General features: G+C 46.7%; 1 protein-coding gene across 1 annotated transcript in view; it reads right to left on the reverse strand.

The window, feature by feature from the left end:
• The window catches only part of RUSC2 (RUN and SH3 domain containing 2), a 48323-nt gene that overhangs the window by 10407 nt on the left and 24688 nt on the right, over positions 1-13228 (reverse strand). Inside the window, exons 3-6 of the mRNA XM_018573167.1 lie at positions 10312-11100; positions 7991-8125; positions 4962-5038; positions 678-852 (exon numbers count right to left, since the gene is read on the reverse strand). Of these exons, the coding sequence (XP_018428669.1) occupies positions 678-852; positions 4962-5038; positions 7991-8125; positions 10312-11100 (1176 nt within the window). The remainder of the gene's footprint in view (positions 1-677; positions 853-4961; positions 5039-7990; positions 8126-10311; positions 11101-13228) is intronic.

Below are 13228 nucleotides of genomic sequence, written 5' to 3' on the forward strand. Positions count from 1 at the left end.
AATTAAAGGGCCCAAATCATGCCAGGAAAACATGTCCCAAAATATATGCAGAAACTGTCACTTTGTCCTGAATGGGCAATATGACCAATTCTTTTTATTGTTACAGCTACATCGTTTTTGGAAAGTTATCTATGAGAAAGGACAGTGTGGAGGTAAGGGTAATTACCTGTAGTCCTGGAGATCCCTTTAAATTATTCCCCCAGGCCCCTCCCCAGTTGACATAAGCCATTGACAATGGCTCCATTAAATTGGATCCATGGTCAACTGTTAACTTAAAGTGGAACTGCCATTAAAATTCCCACCTTTCTAGTTCCAGGCTACCTCCGTTGCTGGTCATATGACCCAAAGCCTAGGCATTTGATCACATGATCTCTCTGTTACAGAGCAGAAACAGCATTCAGACTGGATGGTCCATAATGGCTCAGAGAAAGCAAGCACCTCACCCAGAGTCACGTCTTACTGCACAGCTTGTGGGCACATTTACTGCAAAATCCTTTCCATGTTGATGGGGAGCACTGGTTACCATTCCCCACAGAGGTGCTGTAAGTTACCAATCACACATAGATCTGCTTAAACAATGTAAAACATGGAAGTTGTTACAATGAAGGTTGTTCTGCATGCGTCTGAAGACACTCTGGTGTCGGAGGTCGGCATGTTCACTTTTATATTGGGATTACCCAGCTGTGTGGAGGCCTCCACCACCGTCCATGACACGTTCCTCCTCTGCCCGATGATCACATCCAGGACCCATGGCTTGAGGCCGTCACTTAGGATGTCCCTGATCGCCGGGCACAGATACTTCAGGATCAGGTGCCCGATGTTGGGACTGACAGAGCTGTTCCCCAGCTTGGCCTGAGCAAAGGAAAGAGGAAAAACTTTTATAGTTCTGCTCAACGGGAAACTATTATTATTTTTATTATACAGGATTTATATAGTGCCAACAGTGTGCGCAGCACTTTACAATATAAGGAAGACATTACAATCACAATACAATTCAAGACAAGATGGTAAGGAGGGCCCTGCCCCTGAGGGCTTACAATCTAAAAGGGAGGGGCCAGTGATACATGAGGAGGTAGCTGTGTGGGGATGAATTGTTTGAGAATGTGATAGCTCAGTGGTTAGGTTGAGGTGAGATAGACTTCCCTGAAGAGATGGGTCTTAGGCTGGGTTCACACCTGGGCGTATCGAATATGCGTGTTTGTCGCGCGTTTCGCCTAAAGGCAGTCAGAGTGGGAGACAGATGGGCATGTTGGGTAAAGAGTTCCACAGAATGGGAGAGACTGTAGTGAAGTCATGGAGGCGAGTATGGGAGGAGTTCACGAGGGAGCTAGAGAACAGGAGGTCTTGGGATGAGCGGAGGGGATGGTTAGGGTGATACAATAGAAGCCAGTGGAGGGATCGGCAGAGGGGGGTTGCAGACAGTGAGCAGTTGGTTAGGTGGATAAGTCTGGCAGCAGCATTCATGATAGACTGAAGGGGGGAGGAGCCTGTGTAGAGGTCGGCCAATGAGGAGGGAGTTAAAGTAGTCGAGACGAGAGATAACAAGGGAGTGGATGAGCAGCTTTGTGGTTTCCTTGGTGAGGAAGGGGCGTATTTTGGAGATGTTAGGAAGGTGAAGGTGGCAGGATTTGGATAGGGATTGGATGTGGGGAAGAAAGGTGAGGTCCGAGTCAAGGGCCAGTTTTATGAGATATTACGGTTATCAGCGGATGTACATTTGTTTTATAGTTGCCTGTGTATAATATGTGATAGAAGCCCATATTTTAGGAATGATGACCTCAGGCAGGGCTCATTTGGCACTGCCCCCTGTTCAGTTAGCCAGCCTGTCAGAAGTGTAGACACAGCCTCATTTCCTGGCTGGTGAATGTCCAGCATCATCTAGCCGTTTCTTCCACAGCCTGACTGTCCCTGGCCCCGCCCCTTTCATTCATTGGATTTCAGGTCTTTCAATCATGGAGGCTCAGCATCACATTTGGGTGTTACCTAGGACGGTCTGCAAGCAAATACAGCCTGTCTAGGAACGTCCACTCCTCCAGACTGACACCCACCCATCAAGGCATTCTGATATTTGCCTAACTCCTCCCAAGAGCCCGCCCACTGCTTGCGTCAGAGCTGAGGGCTCTTGAGAGATGTACAGAAGCAGGGTGCTGTGATGTTCTCAGGAATCTATGTACAGCACCCTGCTGGCCCCTCCCACCAGCCATAATCTGCCTCTATTGCATATAGAGAAGCACAGAGACCCTGTGATGACATCGCTATATTCGGGTAAGTAACGAAAATAGGAAAAGGGGGATGAGTGGGAAGGGAGAAACCGGGATAGGAAAATAAAGAGTAGATTAAACTTCAGCTTATAGTCCGTACAACAACCAAAACTTTTTGTAGTTTTAGATGAAGAGAAAAAGATTTTATTTTGTAAGGAGATTTTATCTCACATTCTTTACTGGTGACCACAAAGGAAGCACAGAGAGATTTCCCCCCGATGGGGACAATGAGATTATAACCCCTCTCAACTCCAAAAATCAAGTCTTGGCTGAAGTTTTATAATGTTGCCAGCTATGAAAACTGAAACTGATGACGACGATGGTGATGACGACTATGATAATGACAAGGATACTAGTCATGTATCATAGTCATCATCACCATCATGCACAGATACTAGTATCGGTAACTGTGCCGATACCGAGTATTTGGCAGAGTACTTGCACCTTCCCCGGCACCGGAACTTGCGGTCAGAGGGAGATTTCCTCTGACCGGCAGTGCCGTAGGAAGCCGGGCGGCGAGTAATTACCCGCTTCCCGGCTCCATGCTGATTGCCCGGGAAGCCGACACAATGTTGATTGGCTGGGAAGCCGGTTTCCCAGCCCATCACAATCGAACCGGCCAAACAACATGAAGCCCGCTTCCTGGGCAATAAGGAAGTCAAGCGGCATGTCTTCCTGATTGTCCATGCCAGTGGAAGCACTGGTATCGGTACTCGGTATCGGCAAGTCCTGAAAGCAAAATGTCGGTACTCGTGCTCGATAATGAAAACCGGTATCGGTGCATCCTTCATAATGACAATGATGATGATGATGATGACGACGACGATGATGACAATGATGCTGACAATGATGATGATGACAATGATGCTGACAATGATGCTGACAATGATGATGATGACAATGATGATGATGACAATGATGCTGATAATGAGCTGGACTCCAGGGAACGCAGTGACCCGACAGATACAAATGATGAAATGTCCGTCGTCTGTGTGTTAAGAGTCAGACGTATCGGATTGGCTGGGACGTGGAATGATTTGTGGTTTGTCTGGATCCGCACAGCGCTGGGCTCATTATACAGTTATAATCGATGACCCTCATTGGACGAAGCTCATTATTGCTGCTTATAGACAGGAAATGTCATTGTTACCTTAATGAGAACGTCATGCTTCCAGCTCATTATTAGATTCTTTTAGATTCTTAAAGGGCCGCCAGCACAAAAACATAGTGTTCTGATAACTTTACAACTTTTAACACACCAGATCCACTAACACAATGTTAAAGTCTAATTTGTTTATATTTTATCTTCCCTGATCCCCCCCCCCCCCTTCAATTTGCTAGTGACATTTATAATATTCCTTTTTTATTACATATGTCATCACTGGGTCTCTATGTTTCAATGCCGGGAGATCATGGCTGGTGGAAGGGGGGGTGGCACGTTGCTGTCCATACAGAAAATTGCATCACCCTGCCTCAGTACTCCTCTGAAGTGTCCTCAGCCGTGATGCAAGCAGTAGACTGATCTTGGGAGGGGTTAAATTACTTGATGGGTGGATGTCAGTCTGGCAGACATCCCAAGTCTCCCGGACGTTCCGGGAGTCTCCCGCTATTAGATAGCGGCTCCCGGACGCCCGCAAGAGAGACATTTTATCCCGGAAATGATTGAAACCTTTCCGGATCTGCTGCGCTCACTGGTTCTGCTGAGTGTAAATAAAGTTTTTAGCTGTAAGGCAAAAAAAAGATCGTGCCCGCAGATCCTGTAACGGTGGCTGGTCTGTGGGAGGGGTTTAGGCAGGGCGGCCTGTGATTGGCTGGAGACAAAAGTCCCTGAGCTAGCTCTGCAGACACCTTTTGATGAGTGCGAGGGGGAGCCGATAGAAGACGCCTGTGGAGGGTGAGTGGCACACTTCCTAGTCTTGTCATATACTGTAGTGTTAATAATCACAAATAAAAAAAAAACATAATGTAATTAATAATAACATAAATATATATATATATACATACACTCACACATGTATACTGCTGATTGACAGCAGCAGTGGGTGGGTACAAGAGCAAGCCTGCTATTGGCTATTGCAATTTGAAATGACCAATAGCAGCCTAACTATTCATTCCCCTGCTATTTAGTTTTTGTTTTTTTATTGTGTAGGTGGCCGACGGCTGCTGTCAAAATAAAAAAAAACAGAGAAGGTACCTCCCTGAAATGAGAAGGGCACCTCCCTGAAATGAGAAGGGCACCTCCCTGAAATAAGGTTTTGCAGGTTGGGATGTCTGGTCTGGAGGAGTGGGCGTACGTAGGCAGGCCACATGCAGACCACCCCTAGGTAATGCCCACACGTGATGCTTAATCATGGATGATTAAAACAATGAAAGGGGCGGGGCCAAAGACAGTCAGGCCAGGGAGGATGGATTGCAAAAAAAAAAAAAAAACCCTTTCCTACTCCATTCAAAACTATAGTTTTTGCTATAGATTTTGCCTCCAATCAGCAGTGAGTACGAGCTGTGTTGATTGATAGAGCTGTGAGTCTGACTCAGCATGGGGGGGGGCAGGGTGGACCTCTGCAGAGAGACCACTGCTTCCACACAGAGATCCAGGCACATTGTCTGCAGCATGCTTGCAGGGGACAGGCTTCTCTAATCTACTAAGTAGAATTAAGTTTGTATTGCATAATATTCATAGACCTTAGACTGCGTTGTTACCTTTACTCCGGGGTCTCGGCTGGTGCCAAAGTGCGCCACAATCAGATCGACGGCAATATTGACGGCCTTCACCAGCCCTGGGGAGACAGGAAATGCATTTCAATGAGTTAAGTCAGCCAATCACACGCAGTGTTCTCATCCATACTGGACCCAATCATCCAAGATTAGTTCAAGTGTATGTCCAGCCAAAGGACGGGTTACCACCCCTGTTATGTTTTTACTGCACTGTGGGCCTCCGTTAGACAGATTACCTTTCACTTCCTGTATTGCTGACAACATTTTCCCAAACAGGAAGTGAGAAGAACTCTCCAACAATAATACAGAGAGAGAGGAAATGCTTTTCTTTAGTAGAGTAAGGGATTTGTATTTCTGTCTGTGTCCTTGTTGCAGATTTTTCCCCACTTCCTGTTTGGTAAAATCTTTGTCACTGGAATTAAAAGTGGGGGGAAATCTTTCTAACGGAACCCCGGATAGCAGTAAGAACTTGACCCGAATCCTTCCCCACTTAAAGGGTTATTCACGAAGGAGCCGGAGCCCTCCAGTTCAGTCAAACCGAAGGGCTGCACGGGCTATTCACTATAGCCCATACAGCAGCCAAAGGCGGCCAAACGGCTCAGCCGAGCCGAGCCGAGCGCATATGCTTCGGTTTGGCTGAGCCGAAGTCACAGCCGAAGCAGGGAGAACGGTCTGCCAAAGCAGACTGTTCTCCCCGCAAATGTAAGCAACTGGGCGGAGCCAGCTGTGATGTCACGGCTGGCTCTGCCCAGTTGCTGTCATTCAATGACTGCCCAGCGTCCTCAGGTCATTTGGGGACAGTGGGCTGTCATTTGACAGGTGGCGGACAAATCAAAACAAATAGGCGGAGCCATCAGTGATGTCACCGCTAGCGCCACCCATTTGTATACTTTTTGCCGGCACCTGTCACTCAGGTCATTATGCGGCGTGTGTTCGGCGGGAGCTGACGGGTCGGCGGGCTTTTTTTAATTTCGGCGAGTCGGCATTATCGTTGACAACGCTGGATGCCGTGATTGACGTTTGTTGGGTTTTTTTTAACATCTTTATTTAACCCTTTAGTGAATGGGTAGGGGTACAAGTACCCCTTAGTCGATCACAAAGCGGGGGGGGGCCAGCATCTGGGTACGCCGATGCAAATAATCCCCCCGCTCGCACCCCCACAACTAATGCCTCAGGGCTTGTGGGGAAGAGGCCCTTGTCCCCATCGGCACAGGGACAAGGTGCTTTTCCAGGGGGGACCGTCCAGTGCCAAGGGCATGTGGCCTGGTATGGGAGGGAGGGGGGGCCGCTCGCCCCTCCCCCCCCTCCTTTTCCTGCCCTGCCTGGCCTGTGCTTGGATTATGGGTCTGGTTGGGAATTTTAAGGGGGACCTCATACCAGGGTCTGGTATGACTTTGGGGGGGAAACACTACCCATTATTTTTCATTCTTAACTTGGAGTCCCTCCTAACTTTCCTACTACTGTAGACCTAAAGGGTCTGGTATGGATCGGTAGGGGGACCACATGCTGTTTTTTTTCTTTTTTCTTTTATTAACTTGTCATTTTACTGCTCGCTACCTCGGATGTAGCGAGCAGAATAAGCGAGCTCGGCGACCTTCGGTTATCCACTCACTGCTGTTCGGCCCCTATAAGAGTAAGGCAAACATGTACGGCTGAAATTAGTGCTGCTGATCCCCTCTGGCATCTTCCAGCGACTTCCTGTCTACATACACTCACTTCAGCTGCACATCATTGCTCTTTACCGTCTTCCTGTAAGTGGCAATGGTGGTCCATGTGTGTTGGTGGGCACGCTTGTAGTCCCGATCCTCCCAGTAGAGAATGATTAAAGCCCTTGTCAGGTTTTTAATTGCTCTGATGGAGACACAACAGGAAGTGAGAGGAAATCTCTCCAAAGTGAGGGGAATTCCAACCCTTAGATAGTTGTCACTGGATCAAGTTTCCTTTAGAACAGTGGTTCTCAGCCTGTGTAACCTCGGGACCCACATTTGTCCTAGGTCATTAAGTTGTGACCCAAGTCTCACTGCAATGGAATGCACGGCATTGCAGTACCATTCGTTCGAGTGCAGACGATCAGACTGTGGGTGGAAGATGTGTTTGGGGTGTCATTCAAATTAATGGCAATGCAACACATCTTCCACACCAGAACAGGCGATAGGTGTGATTGCGTGGTACAGTGCATTCATCGCATGGGGCTGTGTGATTAACGTACTGTTCTAGTATTAACCGGCCCCTTAAAAACACTGATAGACACAATCTCACACACTCAGATATACACACACACTCCAAAAAAAAATGATAATTTTCTTTTCTTTTTATTAAGATCCACACAGTCTCCCTACCTTATGAGAACTGGAGTGAATCCTCAGCCTGGGGTCCAGTGTGGGCTGCTGTGCTGTGACGGAGCTCCATCCATATGTGCATGGCTTGTACAACATACTTGTGTGCTCTGTAGAGGTGCCAGGAGCCAGAATGTGATGTCAGTCCAGTCCATGCTCCTCTACATGGCACATGTGAGAGCTGTAAGCAATGCACATAAGGATGAAGCTCCCTTATGGCTACACTTCCAGCCCACCCCACCTCCCCTTAAGCTTACATGCAGAGCCGGGCAGCATATTTTGAATGGCTGCTCACTGCGAGAACTGACGGTGCTGCACTAGGGGGAGGCTGAGGAGTCTCTCACCTAGAAAAGTGGAAGGCATGTGGCGACCCACTGAACATGGGGTCGCGACCCACTTTTGGGTCACGACCCACCAGTTGAGAACCAAGGCTTTAGACTATTTCCCCCTTTACTCTTGTTCCAATGACAACTGTAACATTTTTGGATTGCCCATCGCTTTCTGTCGGGGTTCCACCGTTCACCAAGACAAATAGAAAGGAGTGAATTTCCCCAGTTGGGTTACAGACCGGAAACGTTTTGGGTTGTCATTGATTTGTGTATTTATATGCAACATACCAACAACATAGCTGTCTCTATTGTCATATCCTCCTACAAGAAATATTACTGAACGGCTCACCTTTCTTCTGTAGGAGATCGATGGAGACAGATTCGGCGCTGCCATCAGGGGACAGGCAGAACTCAGCTGGGGGGCGCTCCGTGACGGAAAAATAATCCGGGAAAAAGTCGCTGGAACAGATAGACGAAGGCTTTCCTGTGGAGAGGAACCAATAATTGGATACACGGGTCAGAAGAGTGAAAAATAAACAGACCAAGGTCATGTGGATGGCATTAAGACTGAGTCATAAAATCCAAGAGATACTCTATCACTGAAAGAAAGAGTCAAAAGAAAGAGTTACACAGATTCACATTCTAGAGCAAATAATGATAAATCTCTCTTGTATATCACTAAACATGAGCAATTTGGTAAAAATCCCTCCCGACCCATTTCTCTGCATTACTCTCTGACCTCAGGTCAGAATACTGGATGCCATATTGAAATCATTGGGAGGATGTGGGATTCCCTTCCAAACGTCACCAGTTATGATGTAATTAGGGAAAGCGGATGCACTATTTGGCCAAAAGGTTTGTGGACACTCCTACAAATTATTGAGTTTGGTTGTGTTAATGCAGCATACAAGACATTTTAGACAATTGGTGCTCTTCCAACCTTGTGGTAACAGTTGGGTGAAGGCTCTTCTCTGTTCCACCATGACTGTCCCCTGTGTACAAAGCCAGCTCCATAAAGACCTGGTTTGATGAGTCTGGTGTGGAGGAACTAGAGTGTCCTGCAGAGCTCTGACCTCAGCCCTACTGAAGACCTTTGGGATGAATTGTAAGGCCAATTTAGAGTCAGGTCTTCTCTTCGAACAGCATTACCTGATCTCACAAATGCTCTTTAGCTAAATGGGTACAATCCTCACAGACACGCTCCAAAATCTTGTCCAAATGCTTCCTAGAATGGAGGCAGTTAAAGATGAAAAGGGTGAAGGGTGAAGGGGTGGGGGCAGCTCCATATAATGCTCATGGTTGTGGAACGTCCAACAAGCTCATCTAGATGTCCTCAAACCTTTGACCATATAGTATAATTACACTGGCATGAAGAATACCCATGCTTGGTTTTTGAGTTGACCATGTATTATTGATTGATAGGAGGTGGGGAATCCATTGTTGTCAAGTATTTCATTACACAATCTCCAATGGTATTTTTTCCACTCACTGACCAGAGGTCAAAGTGTGAGGAGACATATGGGCTTCAAGAATGTGGAGAGTAGACTATCAGGTGAATTCATCTGCTACCTCTGGATATCACCAAATTGTTTCTGTATGTGTTAAAGTGGAACCAAACCCTCCTATCCTTTACAAGGAAAGACAGCACCATGTTGAACACTACTCAAAGCACAAACAGGCATTTATGGTATATGAGGGCGGACACCGGTGTGCAAGAGCCCTATTGGCTTCATAGCTGATTTTCATTCATGTGATCGCTATGATCGCTATGATCAGTGCTCAAAAAAAATATTTTGTTGGATTTACACATTTCATTTTTTTACTCTTTGTTATTATGTGCACTGACAATTATTATTTGCTTGTTATCATATAAATATCTTGCTTGGGTGTGCAGCACATATTTAACCAATTGTGAACCTTTGTGCATGCTTTACACTCCCAAAAAAACTTGATCAAAGTACACAGGGTGTGTGTATTAAACCCTATTCTCCTGCCTCTTTGCTGCTCCTTTCCTCTCAATTGCCAGCAACTCCTGGCTGTCAAAATGACAGCAGGAAGTTGGGCAAACACAGAAGCCTTTAGAAACCTGCTGACACCGTGTTTATAAACATTGATCAGAGGGAGATAGAGAGATACAAAGTAACATTGTTTATAAACATTGCACAGAGGGGGATAGAGAGATACAAAATAACATTGTTCATTTAAAAATGAAACTCATTCATTAAGGGATGAACTTTGATCTCCATATTATGTCAGTTAAACAACCTTACAAGTAAAAGAGCTCTACGACTAAGTCCTGGATATGGTGCGGTTTGGGGCTGGATTCTTTATACTGTGGAGGTGTGCACACCTATAGAGTGCTTAGATGTCTTTTCAAATCCCCAAAATTTCCACCCCTGGCTAAATAGGTGACCATGTTCAATATGTCACCGTCATGGAAACGTGCATCCTTCACTTGCCTATACTGTGCTGTTACTGTATTAATATGTATGGTTCTGTATTCCTTTACCAGCTGTTTTCCTTGTTCATGTACACAACGTATATCTCTGTCTGTATATATACCTCTATCTGTATATATACCTCCAAATTTTAGGAAACTCTTAAAGGGTATATAAAATTGATTTAGGGTTTACATACACTTTCAATAAAAAGAATGTGGGATTTTCTTACCATTCACTGGTCTTGGCATCATGATCTTCTCTGGAAAATTCTTCACTTTGTCGTCTTCCTTTGGAGGAATGTCATTGGTGACCTCCTGAAGGACGGTGTTTAGCAGAGGCAGTGATGTAATGGGAGGAAGGCCGTGCTTGGATACCTGTGTGCTGGCTTCCTTCAAAGGTTCTCGTTTCACAATCGACTTCTGAACCTCTGCTTTAGGAGAGACCTTATACTTTTGGGTGGATTTGACCGCTCCCGGAAGTGTGGTGCCCCTGGCTTGCGTTGACCTAAAAGGCAAGAGGTTGGCCGACATCGGGCAGGAGCGGCTCCTGGGAGGTTGGTTCTCCTTGGTCTTCTCTGGAAATGGAGAGCTAGATGATCCAGAGTCCATGCTCTGAAAGTAAGTGGCGTCATTCCTGATGGGAGAGTAGCTGCCCAGTGGTGAGGGCCGGGTTGTATCTGGGACCTGCGATGCATTCTGCTCGTCTTTAGTATTCACCAGCCCATCCAAAGACAGTTTCCCAACCACATTGATCATCCTAGGATGGCCACTGGATGCTTCCGCTTGCCCGGACAGCGTGACTGGGGCTGACGACTGGGTCTCTGACACATTGTGCTGGCTGGATGACCGGCTGCTGGACAATCCATAGAGCTGGGAAAGGCTGGAAGTGAAGTGGCTGTGCAATGGGCGAGATTTCGGCTTGCTGAAATGATGCTGAAACACGAATGGTTGGATGGGCAGCGTTGTCGGGCGTTGGTCCTTGCTGTAGCGGAACACAGGTTTGGCCTCGGCACCCATTCCTACAGGAAAAAGCCAGATGTTGGAAATCAGTGCGGCGATAACAGTGCTATATAACAATGACTTCCTGAATAAGTCAAACCAGAACAACCAAAACAGGTCTATACCAAGTCACCATATACCTGAAGTGCTTATCCGATTTCATTATAAATTTCAAATACCGTATTTTGCGGTCCATAAGACGCACCGGACCATAGGACGCAGGGAGGTCCGGCGCGCCTTATGGAGCACTCGAGACTGTAGCTTCTGTGACAGCTTCTATGACGGAAGCTGTGACAGAAGCTGCAGTTAGTGACCGCTGAGACAGGTGGCGCTGTGATTACAGCGCCACGGTCTCAGTGATGACACAGAGCAGGCGAAGAACGTCTATTCTTCGTCTGCTCTATGGTTATCTCGATCGTCGCCGCTGCTCGGTTTTAATACGAGTGATCTCGTTAGATCACTCGTATTAAACGAGCAGTGGCTCCTACTACTCGCCCGGCGCCCGAAACTGCATGCCTCGGGCGTCGGTATTCGCTCCATAAGACGCAGGCACAGAAAAAAGTGCGTCTTATGGAGCGAAAAATACGGTACTTACTTACCTGTCCTAGCTCATGAGTCTCATCTTGCTGTTGTCTGCATTGTTCAGCACAGCAGTAGGCAACCTTTTGGACTTCATGGACCACTAAATTCATCATTTTAAACCACTAATATGAATTTGTTAAACAAAAAATCTGGGAATATATCTACTGTATACGTACATATACATTATATATACATTCATACATACATACATAGGTGCGGGTGTGCCTGCAGGAGTGGCAGTGCTGTGGAGGGAGGGAGCGGTGCCGCCCACCCCGGCCCATATTATTAAGTCCCGCCTCCTGCAGAGCCGGCACTGTACTGAGAGCCGTGCATTCCTTGTGACAGCCACTGCTTGAGTCATTGAGGCCCGGGAACCACCAAAATGTTCTCGTGGACCACCGGTTTGGCGACCGCTGGTTCAGCATACTAAAGTTTGTCCCTTGAAATATAACAAGTTGTACTTCTAGAATTCACCAATAGGTGGCACTAATGATAAAATGTAAATAGGCTTAGTCAATAAACACCAGCAAATAGCAATGATGGTCTACCACATACCATAAAGTCGGGTACACATGTTCCAAATTTCGATGAACTTGCCCGAATTTTGTACAAATGGTGCTTTTGATCAACTGATTGAAGGAGCCGGTTGTAAAATTCTCGCCCGTATGGAGCTGACAACCAATCAACTGCTATTTTCGTTCAGGTCACCGGCCTTGTCAGAATACAATTAAAACATGGGGGATTCCTCCATCAATGCTCGTAAGTAGGGATGCACCGATACTGATACTAGTATCGATATCGGTGCCGATACCGAGTATTTGGGTGGGTACTCACACTAGCCCAAATGCTCCGATGCCTAGCACGATACTTCCTGTATCAGGAAGCCGGGCAGCTCGTCATTACACGCTACCCGGTTTCCTGAAACGGCTACCGAAGGCCGCTCATGGGTACCGGAGGAAGGCCCCGGGACTGACAGGCTGGACATGCAGAGGTGAGAGGGGACAGACTTTCTTGTTAATCGGGAAGCCGGGTGGCGAGTCATTACAGCCACCTGGCTTCCTGAATGGGACTTCCGGTACTCGGTAATTGGTATCGGCGAGTACCGTCAAAAAATTATCGGTACTCGTACTCAGTACCAAAATACCGGTATCGGTGCATCCCTACTCGTAAGCATTGACGGAGGAATCTGTTCAACCCACTGGTTGAAACAACATTTTTGGACAGAGTAGGGAAAGTTGTAAGCTTGGAGGGTCACTTTTACTTCCTGTTGCCGGGGAGGGGAAATATAAATTTTTTGTTATTTTGAAGGCTGGGTTTGCACCTTTCTGTGCATATTTTTATGCACTTTTGGGTGTGTTATCATTCATTTTTATACATTATAAATATAGTGAGCATTGAAGAATCAACAAATGATACATGTAAACGCAGTGCGAATGGGCTTCAATAAAACAGGAAGTGAGGAGAGTTCTCTTAATACAGTCCTGTGTTCTGGTGACAATGGCCAAAGGCTTCTCCTTCTTGTAGAGCATGTATAATAATCTTTTTCGGACAAGCTCCTCCTCCAAC

Source organism: Nanorana parkeri, unplaced genomic scaffold, assembly GCF_000935625.1.
Source record: "Nanorana parkeri isolate BGI_ZX_2015 unplaced genomic scaffold, ASM93562v1 scaffold2261, whole genome shotgun sequence".
In the NCBI taxonomy this organism is placed as follows: Eukaryota; Metazoa; Chordata; class Amphibia; order Anura; family Dicroglossidae; genus Nanorana; species Nanorana parkeri.